This window comes from Budorcas taxicolor, chromosome 25 (genome assembly GCF_023091745.1).
Source record: "Budorcas taxicolor isolate Tak-1 chromosome 25, Takin1.1, whole genome shotgun sequence".
Classification (NCBI taxonomy): domain Eukaryota; kingdom Metazoa; phylum Chordata; class Mammalia; order Artiodactyla; family Bovidae; genus Budorcas; species Budorcas taxicolor.
Genome location: NC_068934.1, coordinates 45,743,571 through 45,769,587, shown reverse-complemented (window position 1 = coordinate 45,769,587; position 26,017 = coordinate 45,743,571). Strand labels below are relative to the sequence as shown.

At 57.5% G+C, this 26,017-nt stretch overlaps 1 protein-coding gene across 1 annotated transcript; it reads right to left on the bottom strand.

The window, feature by feature from the left end:
* Positions 1-8,649: 8,649 nt before the first annotated feature.
* RHOD (ras homolog family member D) lies at positions 8,650-18,000 on the bottom strand. The gene is made up of 5 exons (XM_052662322.1): positions 17,869-18,000; positions 13,165-13,252; positions 12,225-12,334; positions 9,693-9,827; positions 8,650-9,187 (listed from the first exon to the last, which is right to left on the bottom strand). Exons 1-5 carry the CDS (start codon positions 17,998-18,000, stop codon positions 9,020-9,022), a joined length of 633 nt encoding a protein of 210 aa, XP_052518282.1. The 3' UTR covers positions 8,650-9,019.
* Positions 18,001-26,017: the final 8,017 nt, after the last annotated feature.

The following is a 26,017-nucleotide window of genomic DNA, read 5'->3' as shown; positions in this document are numbered from 1 at the left end:
TGAAATGTTAGGATCCGCCCTGCTTGGTGGGCGGCGGCTGGAGGGAGCGGTATGTCCTGAGGCAGGAGCAGATGAAAAGGTAGCTCTCCGCACCTTGCCTGCCCTGCGGACCAGCCTCCTGGAGCTGGGGACGTCCCCTCTCCTTGAGCCCTGCTGCCCTCTGCTGGTCGAGGTCCAGCTGCCTGGCCGGTGCCCAAGGGGTGGTCAGGAGCCAGGGCTGGGAGTTCCCGTTCTATCCTGCCCCGTGTCCAAGTCCCCAGCTCTGCCACTCACTGCTGTGGGTCCCTCTCTCCAACTTCCTGAAACTATTTCCTCAGCTGCAAAGCGTGGGCTTGGAAGTGCTGACCGGGGGAGGACGTGCGGTATGTCACGTACAGTGCCTGGCCAGACAGGACTCTGTGATGCTGATCTGGTGGGCAGACAGGAGCAGGAGTTCCAGAACAACGGTGCGGCAGAGGCGTGGGTGCAAGAGGTGAGCTCTAGTGTCTTTCGCTCGTTAATGCCCCACCCCCACCCTGGAATCCCCAGCTCCCTTCCTGTTTATCTGAATGGCAGGAGCAGGCTGCTTGGCGAACTTGAGACCCTCCCCTCCCCTGCTGCTTGTGTCCACACTAGAGCTCCCGTATCCCTCTCACTCCCTCACCCTCCTCTTGGTGTGCAATGGCTGAAACAGGGCTGCACGTGTTAGACAACCAATATTTCCTAATACAGAAAAGCTATGACAAACCTAGACAGCGTATTCAAAAGCAGAGACATCCGTTTGCTGACAAAGGTCCATAGAGTCAAAACTATGGTTTTTCCAGCATAACGTATGGATGTGAGAGTTGGACCATATGGAAGGCTGAGCGCCAAAGAATTGATGCTTTAGTATTGTGGTGCTAGAGAAGACTCTTGACAGTCCCTTGGACAACAAGGAGATCAAACCAGTCAATCCTAAAGGAAATCAGCCCTGAATATTCACTGGAAGGACTGAAGCTCCAGTACTTTGGGCACCTGATGTGAAGAGCTGACTCATTGGAGAAGACCGTGATGCTGGGACAGATTGAGCGCAGGAGAAAGGGGTGGCAGAGGATGAGATGGTTGGATGGATGGCATCACAGACTACTCAATAGACATAAGTTTGAGCCAACTCTGTGAGATAGTGAAGGACAGGGAAGCCTGGTGTGCCGCAGGTCGCAAAGAGAGGAGCATGACTTTGCAACTGAACAACGACAATCCAACACATGGACTGTGTGCCCTGCCCTCAGTCCTGGACCAGGCTCAGTGTCCCCTCAGCAAACATGAGCTGAGGAGGAAATTCTAACCCACCTTCGTGGCTCCCCTCCGAGTATCCAGCCTGCCCTGCCGAGAGCCATCTGCCGCGTACACCACGTCCACTCCCCTCTGAGGCTGCCCGTCCTTGGCATCGGGATCCCTCTCAGGCCTGGGATCACATTGAGAAGAGGGGACAGACACCCATCTAACACTTCCATGCTTGCCCCTGCTTTACAGCCTCTGCAACAGTGTTGTATAGCAAATGACCCCCATGCATGCGTGCTAAGTCGCTTCAGTTGCGTCCGACTCTTCGCTACATCATGGATGGTAGCCCACCAGGCTCCTCTGTCCATGGTGGGGGGGGGGGGGTTCCTTTCTTTCTCCAGGGTATCTTCCCAACCCAGGGGCTGAACCTATGTCTGTCATGTCTCCTGCACTGGCAGGCAGATTCTTTACCATGAGTGCCACCAAGCCCTCTAGTTAGCAGTTAACACTGACTACTGAGTGGGTAGGCAACAGCTGTATTAACATCCACCTCCCGGAAGGAGGTCCTCCTCCTCTGCCCTCCTCTGTTGTTCAATTGTCCAGTCGTGTCTGACTCTTTGTGACCCCATGGACTGCAGATGCCCGGTGTCCCTGTCCTTCGCTATCTCCTGGAGTTTGCATAAACTCCTTTTACAGATAAGGAAGCTGACACAGAGAGAGCCCTGGTGACTTCTCAAAGGTCACAGAACTGGTAAATAGCAGAATCAGAATTGGAAACCAGGGAAATCCCTGGCTTTCCACAATCTGACTTATCTGATTTATCAGAAGCATGGAGCTTAGAGATCAAGCCCAGGAATGTAGGGTGGGTGGTCAGTTCTTCCACTCTGCTTTGGATCTCTCTGCCCTTCTGTCTGGTGTCAGGCTCTTTTGGAGCCCTAGCTAGTGGCTTCAGGGTGACTCCCGGGGAACTGTGAGTTTTTGATCCTCCAAAGGAGGGGCCCCCAAGAGCAGGAAGCAGGAGAAAGCAAAGAGGGTGGCCTGAAGTGGCTGATCTGCCAGCCACCAACCCCCTCCCATGCCCAGATGTGGGGCCCCAGGGGCGTCTTGTGGGGGAGCGGAGAGTAAAGCTACGTGACTCAGAGACAGTGTGCCCCACCCTCCCTGCCCGAGGATGCCAGGGAGTGGCCCCTCCTGGGGAATACGACTTGGGGTCCCCACCCCTTCCCCTCACCTTCCTGGCAGACACCCCCAAGGCTGGGCGGAGGCGGGGCAGAAAAATGAAGGCACTTGCTTGTCTGTGGCTCCTGGCCCCAGCTGGCCTCCGGGCTGCGCCTTCCCCAGGCTCCCACTCGTCTGGCCCCACCCTGCCAAGCAGGTTGGGAGGAATTGAAAGCCCGGCTTGATGGGTGAGGAGGAGAAAGAGGCGGAAAACCCACAACAACAACCCCGGCTCCAGGGATGCCCCGCACCCTGCCCCACCCTGGGACCCCTGGGATGGCTGGCAGGCTGAAGCTAGAAACCTGCCGCCCAGTGGTTCCCACCTCTGGCAGCCACGCAGGTAACTCGGGCCGAGGGTGAGGCCTGCATTCTTCCCTTGCTCTCAGCATCCCCACCCTCCCCGTGGTCCACCTTCCCAGCAGCCACAGCTTCCCAGCCCAGAAGTCCCCCGGCCTTGACTTGTGGTGGCTTGTTCCTCGTGTCTGGGTGTCTGCAGCTGCCCAACTGGGTTCTGCTCCCGCCTCCACCCTCCCGGGCACCTTGCCTGGTCCCGCCACCAACTGTGGGATCCTAAGGCATCCAATCCAGCCTCTCCCACTGCACGGGGAACGAAGACCCAGTTCCTTCACCCAGGGGCTCACACACAGACAACACATGCTCTGGTGTGCAGGTGGGTTTGCTTGAGTGCGGTCAAGCGGGAGCCAGGAAGCCAGGAGGTCCACCAGTGCTGCAGAAGGTGGCCTCTGAGCTGGACTCTGAAGGATCTGGGGGTAGAGTGGGGCTTGGAACAAGCAGTGACCGGGAAGAAGGGTGGGCCAAGGTGGGGAAAGCGCTCCAGCAGGAGACTTCGAGGCTGGGCCAGCTATCAGCTATCGGGGTGCGGCTGGAGCACCAGGTGTGCTAGGCGTAAGGTGGGGACGGTCGGCTTCGGTCGGGTGCAAGAGACCTCCCACGTCCCTACCTGGGAAGTTAGACCTCCTCTGGGCAGGGGGCTGCAGAAGGCTCAAGCGACTAGATCCGTGCTTTGGAAGGTGTCTGGTGGTGAGGAGGATGAAGGAGGCTGAGAGCCTGGAGGCTGGGAGACGGGAGAGGTCCAGGCAGGAGCAGCTGAGGTCCCGAAGTGGGGCATTGCTTCGCGGCATCCGTCCATTCATTCATCATAGAGTTCTTCAGTGCTTCCTCTATGTGAGGCGCTGGTGTTTGTTTTTAATTTTTTTGAAGTTTCTTGGCTGTCACTGGGTCTTTGTTGCCGCAGGAGGGCTTCTTGGGGCTTTCTCAGCAGGGTGCAGGCTTAGTTGCAGGCTTAGGATCTTGAGGGCTTCCCAGGTGGTGCTAGTGGTAAAGAACCTGCCTGCCAAGGGAGGAGACAAGAGATGTGGGTGGGGAAATCCTTGGGTGGGGAAGATCCCCTGGAGGAAGGCATGGCAACCCACTCCAATATTTTCGCCTGGAGAATCCCCATGGGCAGAGGAGCCTGGTGGGCTTGAAGAGATTTGGACATGACTGAAGCAACTGAGCAACTGAACTGAACTGAAGCGACTTAGTTCAGTTCAGTCGCTCAGTCGTGTCCAACTCTTTGAGACCCCATGAATCGCAGCACACCAGGGCTCCCTGTCCATCACCAACTCCCGGAGTTCACTCAGACTCACGTCCATCGAGTCGGTGATGCCATCCAGCCATCTCATCCTCTGTCGTCCCCTTCTCCTCCTGCCCCCAATCCCTTCCAGCATCAGAGTCTTTTCCAATGAGTCAACTCTTCGCATGAGGTTGCCAAAGAACTGGAGTTTCAGCTTTAGCATCATTCCTTCCAAAGAAATCCCAGGGCTGATCTCCTTCAAAATGGACTGGTTGGATCTCCTTGCAGTCCAAGGAACTCTCAAGAGTCTTCTCCAACACCACAGTTCAAAAGCATCAATTCTTCGGCGCTCAGCCTTCTTCACAGTCCAACTCTCACATCCATACATGACCAATGGAAAAACCATAGCCTTGACTAGACGGACCTTAGTCGGCAAAGTAATGTCTCTGTTTTTCAATATGCTATCTAGGTTGGTCACAACTTTTCTTCCAAGGAGTAAGCGTCTTTTAATTTCATGGCTGCAGTCACCATCTGCAGTGATTTTGGAGCCCCCCAAAATAAAGTCTGACACTGTTTCCACTGTTTCCCCATCTATTTGCCATGAAGTGATGGGACCAGATGCCATGATCTTCATATTCTGAATGTTGAGCTTTAAGCCAACTTTTTCACTCTCCACTTTCACTTTCATCAAGAGGCTTTTTAGTTCCTCTTCACTTTCTGCCATAAGGGTGGTGTCATCTGCATGTCTGAGGTTATTGATATTTCTCCCATGAATCAAGGCAAATTGGAAGTGGTCAAACAAGAGATAGCAAGAGTGAACGTCGACATTCTAGGAATCAGCGAATTAAAATGGACTGGAGTGGGTGAATTTAACTCAGATGACCATTATATCTACTACTGCGGGCAGGAATCCCTTAGAAGAAATGGAGTAGCCATCATGGTCAACAAAAGAGTCCGAAATGCAGTACTTGGATGCAATCTCAAAAACGACAGAATGATCTCTGTTCGTCTCCAAGGCAAACCATTCAATATCACAGTAATCCAAGTCTATGCCCCAACCAGCAATGCTGAAGACGCTGAAGTTGAACGGTTCTATGAAGACCTACAAGACCTTTGAGAACTAACACCCAAAAAAGATGTCCTTTTCATTATAGGGGACTGGAATGCAAAAGTAAGAAGTCAAGAAAGATCTGGACTAACAGGCAAATTTGGCCTTGGAATGCGGAATGAAGCAGGGCAAAGGCTAATAGAGTTTTGACAAGAAAATGCACTGGTCATAGTAAACACCCTCTTCCAACAACACAAGAGAAGACTCTACACATGGACATCACCAGATGGTCAACACCGAAATCAGATTGATTGTATTCTTTACAGCCAAAGATGGAGAAGCGACTTAACACACACACCAACACGTGGGATCTTAGTTCAGTGACCAGGGATGGAACCCAGGTCCCCTGCACTGGAAGGTGGATTCTTAACCACCTGACCACCGGGAAAATCTCCTTGTGAGGCATCATTTGAGCCACTGTGTTGTGCTTAGTCGTTCAGTCGTGTCCAGCTCTTTGCAACGCCATGGACTGTAACCCGCCAGGCTCCTCTGTCCATGGGGTTCTCCAGGCAAGAATACTGGAGTGGGTTGCCATGCCCTCCTCCAGGGGATCTTCCCAACCCAGGGATTGAGCCCAGGTCTCCTGCATTGCAGGTAGATTCGGTACCACCTGAGTCACCAGGGAAGCCCATTGGAGGCACTGAGGATCCCAACAAATCCAGCCTGTGCTCTCAAGGAGCTGGGAATTCAGTGAGAGACCCGATCGCATCAAACAGTGATGAGCTCTCCAAGAACACAAGGGAGTGCACCCCAGGGTAGGGGGCTGGGGTCTGGCTGGAGAGAAGTGGGTGTATGAGCTCTGGACTAAACTGCTCCCCAGCAGGGACCCTCCTCCCCAGTGGCCCCATCAGACCAGGTACACGCCTGTTCCCCCCCAACAGGCTGGGCACGTGCCCGCTCCCCCCTGTTATCAGGCTGGGCACGTGCCCACTCCCCACTCTGTGTGGTGTGGCCCCAGGAGCCCTTCCCCTGCCTCTGCACACCTGTGGCTCTCCCACTGCCCTGACCCCATTCTGCTTCCGCTCTGCCTACGGAAAGCAGTTCTTCCCAGACCTTGGCCTCCCGGCCCATGTCCTAGGCAAAGTACAGCAATGGTCTGAACTGAACTTCAGTCCTCTTCTGGCCATGTGACCATTTTCTTCAGGAAACCTCAGTGTTTGAAGGCCTTCCACTGATTGGATGAGGCCCACACAGGTTATGCAAAGTAATCTATTTTACTCAAAATCTACTAATTGAAAAGTAATCACATGGAATAAATACCTTCACAGCTTCTGGACTGGCATTTGACCCCAAAACGGAGCCTTGTTAACCTCATCAAGTGGACATTAAAAATTTTTTTTTCTGGGTGCACTGAGTAACATGCGAGATCTTCATCCCCTAACAAGGGGTCACAGCCGGGACCACAGCAGTGAAAGTGCCGAGTCCTAACCACTGGACTGCCAGGGAAGTCCCAACATTGATTATTTAAAACATTTTTAAAAATTTATTAGGTTTTGACTGTGCTGGGTGTTCGTTGTTGCTCAGAGTGAATCGCTACACTAGTTGTGGCATGAGGGGTCTATTCTCCTGACCAAAGATTGAACCCAGGCCCCTGCATTGTGAGCTCTGAGTCTTATCCACTGGGCCACCAAGGACATCCCAACAAGGCAGAATCTATTCTTCTTATTTATCAGGTGAGAAGGTTGACTCTCCAGGACCAAGCCCATCAGTCCATCACCTTTGTGTTAATACTCTCAGCCTCTTTGTCCTGAGTCTCTTGTCTGCCTTGTAAAACTCCACACAGCATCTGATGGACTCTCAAGGGACCACGAGGCACTCATTGCCCTCATTCTCCCTGGGCAGTCTCTCTTTCCAGGGAAGTGCCTTCTCTCTCGGTAGCTTCCCAACCACCCCTGCATGCTGGCGTTAAGATCCCATCCTCCGTGACACAGACTTGGCTTTAAGGGCACAAACTGTGGGTTCCCTGTTACACCCGTAGTTCTTGTCATGGTGTTGGGTACCTCATAGAGCTCCCTGGACACCAGGCTGTTGAAGGCATAGATGTTGGAGCCTCTGGTTATCCCAGGGAGGAAGCTTGATCCAGACGTCTTGTTCAGTGTCTTGCCCTCCCGTAAAGAATATACTGGGCAGCCCCGCTCTACTCCACGCAATCCAGTCCATGGGTCCCGCGTTCCTCCTTTATTCCTGGCATGTGCTAGGCACCTGACAAGCGTTTTGCCACTTCACCTTCACAGCAACCCTCTAGGGTGGGCAGGATGATCTCTGGTTGCCAGATGGAATTGTTAAGGCTGGAGAAGTGTCACGCTCATGAAGTCACCTGGCTCTGGAAAACGATGGGACTAGGATTCGAACCCAGATCTGCGACTGACTCCAGAGATGGAGCACTCTGCCTGTCCACAATGCCAAGGGGCCAAGCCGCATCCCCAGCAAAGGGACGAGGGAGACAGACAGCCTTCTTCAGGGATGCCCAGGTCTGGTGCAAGAACTCAGTGTGACAAGCTTCTTTGCAAAATAACTATCAAGGGTTCCAGGGGCTCACATTTCGGCAAATTAGAAATGTGTGAGCTGGGCTTAGCTCACTGGGTTGGGGAAGGCAGGAAGGGGAGAAGAGAAAGAACATTCTGGGCATGGGGTGGGCTTGGGGGATGAGCAACCAGGCTAGAAATCTAGGCCAGGAACAGTTGTTTCCTACCCCTGAGCAGCTTATATTAAGACCCTGGAGTGGAGCCCGTAATCCAGGTGGGGTTTTCGGAGCAGATCCCTAACATTGCTTCCCCTGTCTCAGCTCAGCTCTGTAACCTGAGCCAGGAGCCCTCACCTGGAGGAAGCAGTCCCACCTCTGGAGCTGTTTCTAATGAAACCGAGGGGGTGGGTGTTAGGGGCTGGTTCTGTATGGGTGGACCGCACACAATCAGTCTTAGAAGGTCTCAAGAGAAGAGACTGAGGTTTCCCAAGGAAGAAGGAATTCTGCCTCAGGTCAGCAACACAGAAACCCTGCCTGAAATTTCCAGCCTGCTGCCCTTCAGAATTCAGACTCAGGACAGCAACATCGACCTCCAACCTGTTCTAAAGGTTTCGGACTTGTCAGTCCTCAAAATTGTGTTTTTAAGCCGATTCCTTAAAATCACCCTCTGAATATATATCCTATCGGTTCTGTTTCTCTGGAGAACTCTGTACAATATTATAGACTGTACTATGTACATTACACCCATGGAATATTATCTACTGTATTTATCATAAATAAAAGCGATACTTGTGAGCCTTGTGTGAGCGCCCTCTGTGTGCCAGGTACCCGCCTCTTTCACAGGCAAGAGGCCCAGGTACCTTGCCCAAGGGTCCGAAAGTGACAGCCTGGTTCGGATCCAGGTGGTTATACTGGACCCAGTGCCTACACAGGGTGTGCTTTTATCCCCCACATGCAACAGTGTGTAAAGGCATTTCAAAGCAAGAGGCCACAGACAAGTGTTATCATCTTAAACTGTTTACCACTGGGACGGGCAGGGTGAAGGAGTGAGTGGGTGGGGTGGGTACAGCCCTAAGAAGAGCCACAAGGTGGCGCCAGGGCACACAGGCCACTCCAGGGTGTGTGGTCCAGGGCTGGGAGATGGGAGCGAGTCAGAGGTCTCCAGGACCAGCCCTCCATAGGACTGGTGAGCCTGGGACCCCCTTTCCTCAGGCCTCAGAGGGGTTTCGCTGCAATTCCAGGATCCCAGCCCCAGGGTTGCGGGGGGCTGGCCTCGGGGGTGCCCATCTGTTTGAGGTACAGTTCGGTGGTCACAGCCTGGGGACTGGGTCCAGCCCAGCCAGCTAAGGAGAAGGTCAGCAACCAGCTCCTTCCTGTGCTGCGAGGGCAGTCGGGCGGGGAGGGCCCCAGGCCCTCAGGTCACCACACAAAAGCTCCGGGTGATCCGCCTCCAGAAGTTGCGACCGCGGCTGCTGAGGGCCACCTCGGCTGCCTCCTGGAAGACGGCATGGACGTTCTCCTGGAGCAGAGCCGAGCATTCGAGGTAGGCCACGGCGCCCACGGCCCGCGCCATCTCCTGGCCCTAGCAGAGAGCACAACAGGGCTGCCGTCAGCTGGCCGCTGCTGGGGCCCGCCCGTCCAGCCGCCCCCGGCCCCGACCAGGCATGTCCTAGGCGTGCTCTCCTAGGGCGCCCACAGCTCCTGCCCCCTGGCCTGACCAATCACCCTGATGGGTTCATCCAGTTTCCCATCTCAGTTCTCGGCCGGGTCTCTGCCTCTCCAGGTACCAACTAATTACCTTCCCAGCCTGACCCAGGCATGCCACAGAGAGGGGCCTGCAGACTAAAGAGCTGGGGGGGCCCCCCCGGCTGCGAAGTGGGGGGGCAGGACCTGATGTGCACTCCAGTCGCTCTCCATCCTCACTGGAAACTTCCAAGCCTGGCAGCTCTTGACCACGGCTGCTTCCAAAACACCCCCAACCCTGCTCCACATCCTGTGTGTGCTGAGAGGCTGGGCTGGAGCGGCATCATCCCAGGGCTGCCCTCTCCTGCCCCCTACCCTACCCTGCCCTAGGCTGCGTCTCCTACCCTGTGGTAGGTCACAGGTTCCAACCCGTTTTTCCGCAGCTTCTTCACCAGCGACTTGTCCTTGCGCAGGTCGGTCTTGCAGCCCACGACGACGACGGGCACCTCCTTGCAGAAGTGATTCACCTCTGGGTACCACTGCGGGGAGAGGGGTGGCGAGGGCACGTGTGGGAGCCATCAGGGGAGTGGGCCGCTGTCCTGAACTCCAGGTAGACTTTGACAGTGATACTTAGCACAGCCAGCTTAGGGAGCATTCTTGGCGGATACTTAGCACAGCCAGCTTAGGGAGTACTCTTGGTGCTAGTGGTCATGCAGTGCCGATGCAGGAGACACGGGTTCAATCCCTACGTCGGGGAAGATCCCCTGAAGAAGGAACCCACTCCAGTATTCTTGCCTGGAGAATCCCATGGACAGAGGACACCGGCAGGCTACAGTCCATGGGGCTGCAGAGTCAGACACGACTGAGCGACTGAGCAAGGGAACAACTCACTGGCACTAAGAAGACAAGGTACTCCGGGCCAGGCTAAGACTTTACACACAATGAGCACACGAACCCCCCGTCTCTGTGAGGCAAGTTCCATCATCAGTCCCACAGCACAGATGCACCCACTGAGGTGCAGAGAGGCTCTGTAACTTGGCCTTGGTCACAAGACCAGAAGTGTTAGAATTTGAACCCAGAGGTTAGTGCCCAGAGCCCTGTCCCCATCTGCTCTAGAATCCTTCCTCTGCAAGGTAAGGGGTCCCAGGACCATCTCCCCAGTGGGGCAAAATTTATAAAGAAATAGCGAGGCTCTAAAACTAAAGCAGCTCACGAAATGCTTGCAGCAGCTGTTGACCTGTCGGAGGGGGCACTCCTGTCCTGCCAGCTGCTCTCTGGAATGCGAGGCCTCACGGCTGGGTTATTTCAGTCTGGACTATAACCCGGGAGCCTGGAACCAGCAGCGCACGCCGGCTCAGTTTCAGGGAAAACCAGCATCAAACTGTCTGGCTTCTGGAGGCATATGGGGCCTATGTGGGGTCCCAGCAACCCTCTCATCCACAAAACTGCCCTTGACAAGGGTCTTCTCTCTGACTCTGCTTTGTAAGTCCAACAGGGCATCTCATCAGACCTTGTCCTAGCTAAGCCCTGGCATCAGTGATCATTCCATCCTCCGAAAGCTGGTCGGCACGGTGCCCCAGGGCCCCACACTCCTGGTTGTCCTCAGATCTCCAGGTGACAGCTCCCCGGTGCCCCCCGCCCCCAATCCACAGCTCTTCCCCACCAGCAGCTCCTAAATGGATCTGCCCAGCCCTGTTTCCTCCCAGGAACCACAGACTCAGACTTCCGCCTGCTCCTCCACCGGGAAGTCCAAGGGGCCTCCATTGCCCCCCTCCCTGCCCTCAGCCTGCTCCTCCTTGTCTTGGGAAATGGCAAGTCTACCTTCCAGGTGCTCTGAGCAAATGTCTCTCTCCCACCCACATCTAATCTGTCTGCAAACCCCAGTGGTTCGATTCTACCTTCCAGATTCGGTACCCACTCACCTCTCACCATCCCCTCTGCCAGTACCCTGGTCCCAGCCTTGGTGCCTAGAACAGTCCTGGCACATAGAGGTACCTTCCAAATGCATACCAGTCTGCATGGAGAAGACTGGTTCAAGTCCCAGGGTTACCACTTTAATAGATGTGTATCTTGGAGCAAGGGCCCCAATCTGGCAATGATAGTATCTGCTCCATAATTGTTTGTTTTTGTTTTTTTCCACTTTTTAGTTATACTGTGGGGCATGCAGGATCTAAGTTCCCCGACCAGGGATTGAACCTGCGCCCTGTGCAGAAGTGCAGAGTGTTCATCACTAGATCACCAGGGAAGTTCCTCCATAACATTTCTAGGTTAGCTGAGTAAATACGTCAGTGCCCAGCACTGTACCTGGCCCATATTAAGTCCTCAGTAAACACTGCCATCATCGTTGCGGTTATTGTTACTACCGCTGTCACTGGTTGTGCTCTGATGGACCCTGGAGCACGCCCTTCACACATGCCTGGAGGCCCTGGCAGCAGGAGCTGCTGGCTGGAACAGAGGAACTCCAGGGACCATGTCCCCAGCACCTGTGAGAAGCCCTGGGGACCTCTACTGTGATCAGTGGATGTCCTGGGCAGCCACTGGGAGCCAGCGGTCACATTGCGGGAGGCTGACAGTTCCTGTGACCTCGGACAGGCCTGGGCTGGGGAGAAGCAGGGGTCTCTGGGCCGCCTGCATCCTTAGGCAGGGTCATGGTGGAAAGGCCTCAGCTTTCTGAGCTTGGTATGGGCAGGCAGGAAGTACTGGACTGGGAGTCAGAGGTCTGTCCAGACCCGGCCACCAGATCCCTGTGGGACCTTACATAAGCCGCTCTGGACCTCCGTTCCCCACAGTCATGCCAAACACGTTGGACCACACATCATCCAGGGCCTGCCAGGTTCTGATAGTCAGCTGGGTCCAGGGCAGGGGTGGAGCGGAGTGGCCTGGCTATGGGGCCATGCCTCCCTGTCCATCCCCACCTCCACCCCCCTGCCACCTACCCGGTTAGAGATGTTGTCGAAGCTGTGTGGACTGGTGACGTCAAAGCAGAGGAGCAGGACGCTGGCATCAGGGTAGAACAGGGGCCGCAGGCGGTCATAGTCCACTTGCCCTGGCAGGGTGGGGGACGGTCACTCCCTCTAAATCTCCTGCCCACTGTCAGCACGTCCCCAACATCAGAGAGGCCACCCCAGCCAAGACCAGGGGAGGTGTGAGCTGAGCGGGTGAACTAGACCAGGGCCTGGTTCTATGCCTCGGAGGCCAGCCCGTGAATGATCCCCTGGGGCCGTGTCCCCCTGGCCGGCCTGTGGGATGTGCCAGCCCCAGCCTGGGTGAGACCACTTGCTGAGAGAGCCCTACTCTGGCAGGAGTAGGGGGTTTCTGAGGCCCACCACTGGGGCTGGGGGGTGGAGCTGGGGGATGGGAAGAAAGAGGCAGGTGGGACCTGGGCCAAGATGTCACAGCCCAACAAGGTAAGGGGGCTGTGGGATTCCCTGAGTTTAGCTTTGAATTCTTTTTTTTTGACCTGTGGGATCTTAGTTCCCTGACCAGGGATCGAACCCAGGCCTCCTGCAGTAGAAGGCAGAGTCGTACCTGCTGGCCTGCCAGGGAAGTCTCCTAGCTTTGAATTCTGATGTAGTTGACTCTGAACCTTCTTGTGGGCAAGGTCAGGAGGCTGGAGGTCAGAAGTTAAGGTCAAACAATCTTATAGGAGCTAAAGCCAGGGTGGAACGCTCAGGAGGCCAGAAACAGTCCGCCTCTTGAGAGCCAAGAGTTCCGCCTCATCTCCAGGACCCTGTTGGCTGGCCTGGGTCAGAGGGCTACAGTGAGGAGGGTTCGGGCTGACAACCATTCCCTGGAGACTGCTCGAGCTCCCTGGTTCAGAAGAAAGGGGGCGGGGCCCCTCCCCCCACCCTGCCCCTCCCCCAGCCCTGTGCCCACCTGCTGTGTCCCAGATTTGGAGGTGGACGGGTTTGCCTTTCACCTGCAGATTCACAGCAAGCCGCTCAAACACCGTGGGGGTGTAGCTCTGAGGAAGAAGGGGTTGGGGGTGGTTAAGCAGGCACTCCTGAAGGGCGGTGGTCCTGGCAACCAGGTCAGAGCCCATGAATGCCCATGGCACAGCCCCTTCGGCAGTCAGCAGAGCGGATGGTTTCTGGGAGGGAGCTGGCTGGTGGCGTTGCAGCCACTTTGCAGTTGTATGCCGCCCCCACGCCCCCCCCCTCCCCGAAGCACTGAACCTCCCTGGGTCCCTCCAAGACTGTAGAGTGGGCCCCTGGAGCACCCACCGCAGCGTGCTGCTGTAAGGATTCAATGCGGAGCTTCACACGGAGCCCCGAGCCCAGGGCCTGGTACAGACTAACATTCTACAGGTGCCAGGATTGCTATTTTTATCTTTGTCCTCGTCCAGACTGTCCCATTTCCGAGCCTTCCTTCCTGCTGTCCCCGCCTCCTAGATTGACGTTAACCTATGTTTGTTCATTCACTTATTCTTTCATTCGTTCATTCACAACCACCTTCTCTGGGTCTGATTCTGGACATTCAGGAACAAGTAATAAGGACTCACTGCCTACTCTGGGGAACTCCTAGTTTTCGGGCGGGGGTCCCCTCTTTTGCCTCTCAACCTCTCATAATCCAACCAGGATGCTCCCGTTTCTGTCTCTCTTACCTGCCCAGCCCCAGGTGGAGGTCACCTGGCCAGGGGCCCCTCCACCCCAGGCCCACTAAGCCTGAGCTCGCCCCCTCTCCACAAAGGCCAGATGAGTGGGAGCAGGAGGGGCTTTTACACAAGCGCAGGAACGAAGAGGGGAGCTTGTGTAGAGGGGGGCCAAGCAACAGGGGGGGAGGTTTTCATACCACAAGCCCTTTGCACCAAGCGGTACCCTGGGCCCCCGGCCTTTTGGGTAACCAAGTCTTGCCCCCTTGCTCAGGGCTGGGCAATGGGGCCATAGCCCGGGGGACCCTGTTTTTCCCTCTTCCCATGCCAGGTGGGGCCCCCACCTGCCCGTGACTCAGGAGGACTTCAAGGCTGCCTGCGCACTGGTCCTCTGAGTCAGGGCCTGGCCACTAGAAGGGGTAGTCCCTTAGCAGAGGGTCAGCAACGTCCCTCAAGGGCACTCAGGAAGCGGCGGTGGGGAGGGTGGGGAGAAAGGTGGGTCACAGAGCAGGCAACCAGGCAGGATGAAATCAAGGATGGCCCCGGGGTCAGCCACCCTGGACTCTAGTCACTGGCACTTCCTCTACTCAGACTAGGGCTGCCCCATCCTTGCCCCTCCTCTCAGGCCTGGTAGGGGACAGTGTGACTTGGTGCCATGGTGGCTATGAGCGCTGGCTTTCGTTTTTTTTTTTTTGGCTGTGCCACACAGCATGTAGGATCTTAGTTCCCCAACAAGGGATCGAACCCACGGCTCCTGCGATGGAAGAGCAGAGTCTTAACCACTGGACCACCAGGGAAGTCCAAGGAGCACGGGCTTTGGAATGAGATGCACCTGGGTTAGGACAGGCTCTGGCACTCACTGTGTGACCTTGGGCCAGCGCCCTCACTGCTTAAAGGAGGTGAGTATCTGTGAGTGATGGTGAAGGCCGGCCGGCAGGCGAGGTCAACACGCACTGCTTAGGAAGCTAGGTGCCAGGGGCAGCATCCACCCCTCCAGGAGGTGCCCCTTCCCCAGCCCTTGCCCAGCCTGTTGCCATGGAGGTACTGACATCTGTTGAGCTCCCAGCCGGGCTGCCCACTGCGGCAGGACCCCTCCTGATCTGAGGCACAGGGCGACCTGCCGTGAAGTTCTCGGGAGACGCACTTCAGGACTCTGCAAGTGTCCATGGAGATAACACCGTCGCCCACATTCTCGAGGGATCTGCTCTGCGAGGCTCTTTACCTGCACCATCTCTGATCCTGGTAACCTTAGAAAGTCGGTACTATCCCCATTTTCTCTTTTTTGGCCTCACTCAGCATGTGGGATCTTAGTTCCTTGACCAGGAATTGAACCTGCATCTCCCGCAGTGACAGCGTGGCGTTCTAACCACTGGACCACCAGGGAAGTTCCCCTCACTACATTTTCCTGTTGAAGACACTGAGGCCCAGAGAGGGGAAGCGACTGGCCCACGGCAACGTACTAGACAGATGGCTGAGGATGGGGCCAGGTCTCTCAGGCTCCACGGGCCAGGCTGTGACCCTCTTCACCTGTCTCTGCTGAGGTCACCCACTCTAGCCCCTGGCACCAGAGCTGAGCAGGAAAGCCCCATTCACAGAGTGGGACTGGGTTCTCCCCTCTGGAATGTCATCCCGAAGACTCCATGACACCTTTTGTCTTGTTCTTTGAACCCCCCAGGCAGGGTCACTCTCTGCCTGCAGGACCAATAAGCACCTAATCTTATCTGCGCTGTCCTCCTGCAGAAAGACAGGGCTGGGCCCAGCTAGACCAGGGCAGATGACTCATGCTTGGGTCTGACCTCACAGCACTCACAGACAGACAGATGGACCATTATAGCATGGGAGACACAGCTCCAGAGAGGAGACCCAGGAGTTTCCCGGGGGAAGCATACCCACGAAAGTCCCTGCGGGGGGCCAGAAGAACTCGGCTGGCCCTGGGAAGGCCAGCTGGTGTGCCCTGCCCTGCTCCACCCTGACCCTGCTGTGGGGGCCCTAGGCTTCTGGCCCTGTGGTTGTGGTTGTTGCCCCAAGTGTCAGGGGCCGGTGCCCAGCTAGGAGTCCCCCTGCCGCGGGAGCTTTCTCTCTACTCTCCAGCCCTGAACCCAAGGTTGGGCCACAGCCAGACAAGGCTCACTGAAGCCCTCCAGACCCCTGAGGCCCTCCAGATCTCAGCCTGCTCTTCGCTGCAGGCAGGAGGCCTGGCATATGGGACCCCAATTCTCCTAGCTGTTGGCTCCCTGGGCTTGGAGGGCTGTCAGGAGGAGGCATCCAAGGCCAGGACAGGAGGAGGCTGCTCTGGCTCGCAAAGCTCTGGGGCTGCGGAGGATGTCCTGGTCACGGCCAGGAATACCTGGGTTCTAGGCCAGGGCTCTCATGGGCGGGCCCTGTGCCCTGAGGCCAGACTCTTCTCTCTGGCCGCTGTCTTTCCAGCTATAAACTGAAGGGCTTTTCTGCTCTCAGACCTTGTGCTTCCTTAAATGAAGCGTCTCTCTTGTGCCTGGAGGCAGATGGGTCCCCAGGAATGAGGGTCCCCAAATGGGAGGACCGGTGGCAGGCTAGCCCTGGTGACAGGCATGTGCTCCCTTTCCCTGACCACCCGGAGTGTCCTGCACCCTTCAACACACACTTCGTTCGCATCAGCTGGGAACGCCTATTTCCACAATGCAGCCTCTGCAGCTGGGATGGGTCTCACCCTTGAGGATGTCTCAGAGCCCAGGACAGTGGCCATGAGGTACCCCCACCCCCTCACCCCTATCCAGGCCCCTCTCGCAGGCCCCTTTCCCAGGCCTCAGGTCGCCCAGCTTCTCTGTGGAGCTCCTGCAACTCTGCCATAATTGTTGGGTTTGGGTTCTCACAGGCAGCATCTGGGGGCCCGGAAACACATCCCTCCTCCCAACTTAAAAAAAAAAAAGTGACTGGCCAAAGGACATGACGTCAGCTCCCAAAACCACAAAGCAAGAGTTGGCTTGATGCTGCCACAGTGGAAAGAAAGGCTGACTCCGTTAGCAGGCCCGGCCTCCCCAGCCTCCCCCATCCAACTCCCACCACCCCCGCGGGTTGGAGGGTGCAGGGATCCACCGGAGGGGGCGGTGGTGCTGCAAGGGGACCCATGGGCTCCAGAGGAACTGGGCTGAGGGGGCGCACAGTGGGTGGGTCTCACCCTGCACTGGGGCCAACAAATCCGCCTGGACAGGTGGTGGGCATGCTGGTGGGGGAAAGACAGTCCACGTGCCCAGGCATCAACGACATGCCAGGTACCACCTGGGGCCGTGTCTTAGCCTTGCGTTAATGCTACCTCACCACCCTTGGGTCTCTCCACCCAGGGAGGTCACATGAGGGATCGGAGGCTCACAGAGGCTGAGCAAGGCATGGTGGGCCCCAGCTGGGGGAGACTGAGGTGCCAACCCAGCTGTCTGATGAGGTTGCTGTGTTCTGACCCTCGAAGGCTGAGCCTACGGGACAGCCATCGTAGGGGCAAGAGCTGGGTGAAGGTGCGATGTCTTCCAAGAAGAATGTTTGCCACTTTTCAATGGGTCCTTCCTGCTGCAGCTCAGCCCCTGACCTGTGTGAACTCGCTCATTGCTGGGACCCTGAGAGCTGGGCACCACCGCTATTCCTATTATGCAGTTGAGCAAACAGGCACAGAGAGGGTAAGGGGTCTGCTCGAGGGCACACAGCTGTGAGTCCCGAAGCCAGGATTTGAAACCAGGAGATCTAGCTCCCCCCAGAGTGGTCAGTCCCTCTTAGCCAAGGGGTGCCACCGAGGGCTCTCTTAGGACCCACAACGACCCCAGGCCGCCCAAGTCAGTGCCCCGGGACACCTCCTCGGGGTAGGTGCCGTTCTTGGCACTTTACAGACGATGCCACTGAGTCCTTCACTCCTGGGGGCACGGTGAGAGCTGCCTTGGACCCCAGGCTCTGCGGGGAGGCAGGACGGGCGCCCATCCCTCCCTCCTCGTGGGGGCAGGAGGCGCCGGGGAGGCCTCACTCACCTCGGGGAAGGCCCCCTCCGCGAAGACCATCAGCAGCGACGTCTTCCCGCAGCCGCCGTCGCCCACGAGGACCACCTTGACCGACCGCGCGCCGCCCGGCGCCTCCTCGCCCGAGGCCTGGGCCGCCTTCATCGCGGGGCGCGGAGGGACGGAGGGAGGGAGGCAGGGCCGGGGCGAGCGGAGCGGCGGCCGCGGGGCCGGCGGGGCAGGAATGTGGAAGGGGCGGGGCGGCGGGAGGAAGTGCGGGCGGCGGGCGGCCCAGGTGAGGGGCCGGCCGGGCGCATTCCGCGGCCCTGCCCCTCCCGTCCCACCGCCCAGGACCCAGGCGGCCCGAGACAAACTCTTCTTGAATCCCTGCTCTGTGGGGCCCTCAGGCTGCAGGAAGTGGAGGACTCAGATCTGGCCTGGGTCCCTCAGGAGCGCACCCCGGTCTGATGCGAAGACTTGTAGTTGGGCAGTGACCCGGTGGACGGGGACAGACGAGGCTCCTGGCCCACTTCTCGCCGAGCAGGGAGGTGGGGGTCAGCTCTGTTGGCCCGCCAGCTTGGTGGGGGACAGGGACGGGGTCCCTAGTGCCTAGTCTCTGCGGGCCTGGAGCAGGAACTGGTGCCTTTTGGTGGATGAATGAATGAGTGAATGAATGAATATGCATCGCCTCCCCCCCCCCCCCCCCCCCCCCCCCCGCCATCTCCCTGGAGACAGAACACCCCACAGCCCTCCTGCAGGTGTTCCAGGGCAGGTGGGAAGGGGGTGACCCGGGCAGGCCCTTATGGGCGAGTCAGGGGCACTGCCAGCTAGACCTCCCCTCCCCCAGCCAGTACCAGGAACTCTCACTAGCAGTGGGTCTCCCCTCTGCCTGGGGCACGGCCTGGGGAAAGGGACGGAACCTTCCTTCTGTAAAGTGCCTAGAGCAGGGTCCGGTACATGGTCAGTGATGCCAAGTGTAATTCTTGCTATTTAACCAACACTGATGACTGCCTGTGCCCAAGGGCTTGGGGACTCTGAACTGCAGAAGTTCCAGCCTCTCCCAGGGACTTCCCTGGTGGTTCAGTGATTGCGAATCTGCCTTCCAGTGCTGGGGATGTGAGTTCAATCCCTGGGTGGGGAACTTAAGATCCCATATGTGGGGCAACTAAGCCCCTCGCACCACAACGAAAGACCCTGCATGCAGCAACTAAGGCCTGATGCAGACAAAACAAAACAAAAGTCTCTCACAGCCTAGAATGGAAGACACGTGGGACATATCAGTGTGATGAGAGCTCCAGCGATGGCAGGGACAGGCAGTGGATGGGAGTCAGGAAGAGGGGCCCCGCACTCAGGCTGGGGGTGGTTGGAGAGAGCGGCCAGAGTCTTGAGGAAAAAGTGAAACACAGTTAGATGGGGGAAGAGAAGAGGGTTCCAAACTGAGGGGACAGCATGTGGAAGGTATAGAGGTGTGTGTGTGGGGGGGTTGTTTGCAGTGTGGGGGGAGGGGTGCTGCAGTTCTTCCCTATGATGACGGGTGAGGTTGGATTGGGGAGCTGGTCCTGGGGGTGAATTTGAGGATTAACTGGGGCCTGGATAGTGGAGCACTTTGGGTGCCGGGAATTAATGCAGACTTGAACTGGAAACTCACTGTCACCTGACCTCCTACTCCAGTTGTGTGCTCACTCACTCTATCGTGTCCAGCTCCTTGTGAACTCATGGACTGTGGCCCGCCAGGCTCCTCTGTCCATGGAATTTTTCAGGCAAGAATACTGGCGTGGGTTGCCATTTTCCTCCTCCGGGGGAACTTTCTGACCCAGGAATCCAACCTGTGTCGTCTCCTGGATTGGCAGGTAGATTGTTTATCTCTAGTGACATCTGGGAAGGCCTCCTACTCCTATTAGCAGCCAGAATTGAAATGTGTATTTATAAGATGGGCACAAAGGCCGCCCCCAGATCATGGACTGTTTTCACTGAAGCTCAGAGAAACAGAGGGCAGGAGTCTTGGGGTTTTTCACCTTCCCCCACGCAGGTCATGACATCATTCCTCATGCAGTTCAAAGCCAGGAGGTGAAAAACCACTCTCAGCCCCCTTAAATCTCACTGGCCCAAAGAGGCAGCTAGGACAAGAGTCTCCGCCCCTCTGCTGAGCGGCAGAGTCCAGGCCGCTGACTCCTGTTCCAGGCTCAGCCAGGGCCATGGTCAGCAGGCCGAATGAAGCCTCACCTGGATGGAGGGAGCACCCCAGGACATCCCTTCCCACCCGTCAGCTGCCCTTTCCTCCTCGAAACTGCCAAAGGGCTGGGCAGTGACTTGGCACCGGACTGGGTGTGTAGCCACTGATCAGGGCTCCCCGCCCCAAGGAGTGGTGGGGAGGAACCCCACCCCCAACAATCAGCTGTCGGCCTCGTCATCCCCTAGGCTCCCGATGACTGCTGTCATCAGGTGTTGGGTGGCAAGGCTGGGAGGCAGGTGGGGCCAGACTAGGGGTGGAGGGAGCTAAGAGTCAGGCAGAGGTGTTTGGCCTTGGTTGCTACGGGGATAATCACTCTAATGACACTCTTGATGTGTGTCATGCTTTAGAGTTTCACTGAACGTTTCCTAATAGTAACAGCGCCCATCAATGGACTGCCAACCGTGTGGAGGCCCTTCTGTCCCCTAGCAGGTTGGGAGCGTTAGCCCCATTTTACAGATGGGGCACTTGAGGCCCAAAGAGGTTTAAGCTCTTGTCTAAGATCCACAGCCAGCACGAGGCAGGGCTGTAAGTGGAACCCGGTTCTGACTGCAGAGCCAGGCTTTCTTTCTCCCAGCATCACACCTCGTATGCATTATTTCCTCTAGTGCTCAGACGGTGAGCTGGGCAGAGTGAGGGATCGGATTCCCCCATTCTGCAGATCTGGGAACTGAAGCTCAGAGAGAGGCAATGGCTTGTGTCAGGCTAGCACGCTCCTGAGCCGAGATTTCAACCCACGTCCCCTGACGTTAAACCCAGTCTCACTCTCACTCTGTGCTCCTGCTTCTGCCAGAGGGAGATTTAGTCACTGGCCAGAGTCTGCCCTGCTGCCAGGGAGTTTCCCCAAATCTCAGACATTGCCGGGCCCAGGATGGTGCTGTTTTCTCGGGGGTTGTTTTGGATGAAGAGGTGGCCCGGGGTCACAGTCGGCCTGACCAGCGTACTATTGGCTGTTTTACAGTTTTCTGTGGCTGCTGTTCACCACCAGCTTGTGGGTGACGCAGCCCTTTGAGGCCCCAGCCGTCCCAGGCCCAGAGTCCTCCAGCACCCTGCTCAGCGGGTCACTGACCTGCAGACCCCAGGTCCTCGGCCTGAGGCGGAAGTCCTTCCTTCAAATGTAATTGCCAGGCAGGCTCTCCCGCCCCCGGCCGAGCCCTGAGCCCCTCAGTGGCAGGGACGGAGGCCCACCCACCTCTGTCCTCTAGATGGGAGTCCTGCCCCAGGCTGGAACCTAGCCGTGGCTCGGGATGTTATGTCCAGTTGACTGGCTGGACAAACAGGGAAAAGGAAGGCAGGTGAAGGAACGAGGGAGAGACAAAGAAAGGAAGGTGGGCCGACTCAAAAGAGTAAACCGAAGAAATAGATGAAGGAACAACAGTTGCTTGGCTGAATGAATTCAGAACGTGACCTGAGCGCGAGGTCAGCAGACAGGTGACTACCCTCGGGCCCCCATCTGCTGCAAGGGCCCCCCATGGCCCTGGCCCATCTGCCCCATTTTCTGACGGTCCACCCCCATCCTCAGTGAGGCCGGAAATTCCCTGCTGTCGGGGCCGAGTCTCTGCTGCCCTCGTGTGGCCACTCTGCTCCCTGCACCGTCAATACGCAGGGTTACGGGCTCTACTTGGTGTTCCTGGCTTGCGGTGTGGGGCGTTGATGGAGAAGGGTGGAGGCACTTGGAGTGGGTGCCAGAGGAGGTGGAATTTCAGAAGCCTGGTCCTGCGTCCTGCCCTTTGGGATGTCTTGGCAGGGGACACAGACGCTTTGCTCTTCAAACCTCCCAATGTACTCCCCCCAACTCCTTTTCATCCCAAACACCAGATCTCAGAGCTCCAGAACCCCTCTACCCAAAGCCTTGGCCTCACGTTTGCTGAGCACCCACTGTGTGCCAGACACTTGACATGTGGCATTTCATGAGCTTCCTATGTGGCTCAGCTGGTAAAGAATCCTCCTGCAGTGCAGGAGACCGGGATTTGATCCCTGGGTTGGGAAGATCCCCTGGAGAAGGGAAAGGCTACCCACTCCAGTATTCTGGCCTGGAGAATTCCTATGAAGTGTGTTTAATTCCTAGCCTTCTTTGATGAGTGAGGAAACTGAGGTCCAAAGGGGACAGATAATTTGCCCAAGATCCCACAACTGGTATGTAGGGGTGCGGGTGCCTTCAGAGACCTTCTTGACCAATATGCCCATTCTTCAGATGGGGAAATTGAGGCTCTTGAGGGGAAGGAATTTGTCTCACAACAAGTAAGCCGCAGACTCAGTCTATGGCACATGGAACCCAGAAGGGCTTCTTGTCCCAAGTTTCCTTCTGTCTGGCCTCCCCAGACCCACGCAATTCAGGTCGCCATTTAATTGGAGCTCAGGGCTGGAGGCACAGGCCTCTCGTCCCTGCTTTGCTATTACTGATCCCTCTGGCTGGGACGGGAAGGTTGATAGTGCGGTGGGAGGGGGTAGAGAGTGAGGCAGCCCTGTGGCCCAGCCCGAGTGTCCATTTGGTTTTTTGGTCTGTCCCTTCAGGTGTCTGCAGGCGTAGGCGACAAGGCTGAGAGAGGAAGGGAGGGTCTGAGCCGCTGTCACCCGTGGCTGCTGCCGTGGCTCCTCCCGCCCCTCCCATGTGCAGGCCTGGCCCCCAACTGCTGCCGTCAGGACAGTGACCTCCACACCTGGCCTCTTGGGTGGGGCTCGGCCTATTCCTGAGGGCTCTGACAGAGGGGACTTGGCACCCTTGAGGCCTGGGGCTGGAGGAGCAGGAAAAGGTAGGGTAAAAGGGGAGGAAGGGGCGGGAAGAGATGGGAGGACCCTGGTTTGGGCCCTGCTGAATGACCCTAAAACCTAGAAGCGGCGGGGCTGCTCCTCACTGACCAAGAGCGGGGCTCACTGACGTTCCTCATCATGACTCCCAAAGCTGCTTAGGGTGCCATCTGCCCCAGGTCTCCCTCCCTCTGCCCCGCTCCCGCCCAGGACCTCACTGCCAGCCGGTCGAGGACGTTCAGACTCACCCTGGACAGGAAGCCTCCCCAGCTCAGCCCCACCTGGCCTTTCCAGCCCCAGCTAGCCGTCTGGCTCCCCAGACGCCTGCGCAGGTGGTTTCCCTGCCATGAGGCTCTCTCCCTCCTCCACGTACTCAGTCCTTCCCACTCTGCTGTCTCCTCCAGGAAGTCTTCCCTGATTTCACTCTTTCTGGGCTCCTGCAGGGCCTGTTTCACTGGTTACTACTGTCTACTGGACATGGGGGGTTGGGCGGGCAGGAATTCTACAGAAGCTCTTCACTTAGGCCCTGAGGTGGGCAGGCCTCCTGGGAACCCTCCCCCCATGCCCCCCTTCTGCTCCCTGGCCCAGATTCTCCTTCTCCCGTGTTTGCTGTGATCTTCCAGGACAGGAGAGGGGAAAACCAGAGCAGCCTGGGATCTGGAGGGGCATCTCTGCTGTCCCTCAACCCCGCCCTCGAGAAGCTGGGGAAGGAGGCAGTGTAGTTTAGTAGTTGAGTCCTAAGCTCAAGAGCCAGAAAGCTGGAGCTCGAACCCCAGCTCTGAGATGCTCTGGCTGTGTGACCTTGGGCTAGTTACCTAACCTCTCTGAGTTTCAGTTTCCATATCTGCAAAAAGAAAAAGAAGCAGACTGGAACAGTACCTGCCTCTTAAGTCTGCAGGGTTGCAAGCCAGGCACCAGCGCTCACTGAACGCACCCGGCTCATCTCCCCTCCAAGCCCTTCCTCTGATTCCCTTCTCCCCATTCTCCCTGAGTTTGCTCTTAGCAAGGCTGATAAGTTGACCAAGGTTTTTCCACTCCTGCCCTTTTCCACATGCTGTTTCTACTACCAGGAAGGCTCTTTAGGTCTTATCCACCTTTTTTTGGCCTTATCTCTCTTGCCAGGTGGTGCTGGTGGTAAAGAAGAACTCACCGCCCAGTGCAGGAGACATAAGAGATGCAGGTTCAATCCCTGGGTCGGGAAGATCCTCTGGAGAAGAAAATGGCAACTCACTCCAGTATCCTTGTCTGGAGAATCCCATTGACAGAGGAGCCTGGCAGGCTACAGTGGGGTGTGGGGAGCAGAGTCAGACACGACTGAGTGACTTGTCCCTCTTATCCTGAGGGACTTGTGCTTTCTTGCCTTGATCTTGCTGAGACAGCTTAGCGACACTCCTCAGTGGCCTTCCTTGAGACTCCTGACAGCCATTCTCCCAGCCAGGTGGCCAGGCGGGGCCCCTTCTCAGAGCCTCCCTGCCAGTCTGAGGGCATTGGTCCTGGGGATGGTCTCCCCATGGGGGAGCCTCCTGCCCCTCTGGTGTCCAAGCAGCAGGGGAAGGCGTGCTCACAGCAACCCTCACGGAGGCCCGAGTGCCTGATTTCCAGAGACAAAGGTGATTTGGGGCGAGCGGGGCTCCCTGGCAGCCCCCTCCTTCCTGCCCCAGCTTTATTTTGGTTCTAGAATCATTCCAGTCAACATACTTGGTCCCCACCATGCCCATCCAGGTGCAGAGTCAGCATTTCATGCAGTTAGGGGGAGGGGCGGAGGGAGTCCAGAAGTGGCAAGGCAGAGCCACTGGGCTGAAAAGAGTGGAAGGTCTCCCAGGCTGCAGGGGCTGGCCAGCTGCATGTCCCCCGACCCTGGGCTGGCCTGGGGCGCGTAGACCTCCACCCAGTGGACAGCCTGGCCTCAGGGCTGGGCCACAGCCGCGTCAGGTGGGGAGAGCCACCATCTGGCCTCCAGTCCCGTGACCATCCCGGGGCCCCCCGACCTCACTGGGGTCCCCCCGACCTCACTGGGGGCCCCCCAACCTACCTGGGTGAGCCTGGGTCTCCAGAGGCAACCAGCCGGAGAACCCACCTCTCACCCGAGGGTGGACCTGCAGGGCATGTTGCCGTGTCTCCTCCCCACCCCCATCCTATCCCCCTCAGGGCGAGAGGCGCACCCCCGCCTACTTCTCTGGGGCTGCCTCTGCATGGAGCAGCCTTGGTAACACCTGGAAGGTCAGGCACGCCTCCCCTCGAGGTAGGGTGGGGTAGGAGCCAGACTCCTGTGGGCCTGTAACAGGCCTGCCCTGGCTCCCAGGCTGGAGCCCCCTGGGGTGCCATCCACACGGCAGGGCACCCCCTCCCCAGAGGGCCAAAGCTGGGCTCCCCTGAAGCCACGACCTGCCGGCCTCTTCTCTTGCCCCAGAGCTCCGTCCTGGCCGTAAATGTTTCTCCTGATGGCTCTCCCCCAGTCAACCGCTCGCCTGAGAATCTCAGGGTCTGCTTCTGGAGCTCAGCCTCAGGCATCTGGTGTTCTGATGGTTTGAACTGGGCTCCAGAGCCACCTTCTTCCTTCCCTGGGCTTCAAACCTGTCCCCTCACTCCATCCTGACCCCCCTCAATGTCCCCCTCGACCACCGCTCCGGCCACCCCTTCTCCAAGGTACCACCCCGGGGACTCCACCTCGTCCTCCCAGGAGCCTGTGCCCACAGAGGCCTCACCCATGCCCCTGGCAGCCTGTATTCTGTCCACCCCTTTGCCCCCAGCCTCCCTCACCTGAGGTGTCTCTCTTCCCCATAGGGCCTGGCCTGGAGGGACGCCAACCAATAAGGTGGAGCCAGTGCCTGATTTGTGTGGGGTAAACACAGATCTGGGTTGAAAAGAGTGGAGGTCTCCCAGGCTGCAGGGGCTGGCTAGCTGCATGTCCCTGGCCCTGGGCTGGCCTGGGCTGGGGCTGGGCCTCCTTGGACCCCTGGGCCTTATGAGGGTTATGGTTCTAGGGATCAGATTTCACAGAAGATGAGGCTGGAGGCGCTGTCCCAGGTGGCCTGCAGGCTACTGCTTGGCCTGGTCCCTTGATCCCTCCTCCTGCCCAGAGAGAGGCCCTCGTGCCCATGGCAGCAGGTGGAGGACTGCGTTTGTGACATCCTGCCCAGCTAGGCCAAGGCTGGGCTGTGGCCTGGGGCTCAGCTCTCTCCCTGCCCCTCCCAGCGGAGCTCC

Excerpts from the sequence above, each read along its gene's own strand:
- RHOD (XM_052662322.1), bottom strand. The coding sequence starts at position 18,000 with ATGAAGGCGGCCCAGGCCTCGGGCGAGGAGGCGCCGGGCGGCGCGCGG. Across the intron at positions 9,828-12,224 it reads TCGACAACATCTCTAACCGG|TGGTACCCAGAGGTGAATCA; the intron begins GTAGGTGGCAGG and ends CTCTCCCCGCAG. Across the intron at positions 9,188-9,692 it reads AACCTGTGACCTACCACAGG|GGCCAGGAGATGGCGCGGGC; the intron begins GTAGGAGACGCA and ends GCTCTCTGCTAG.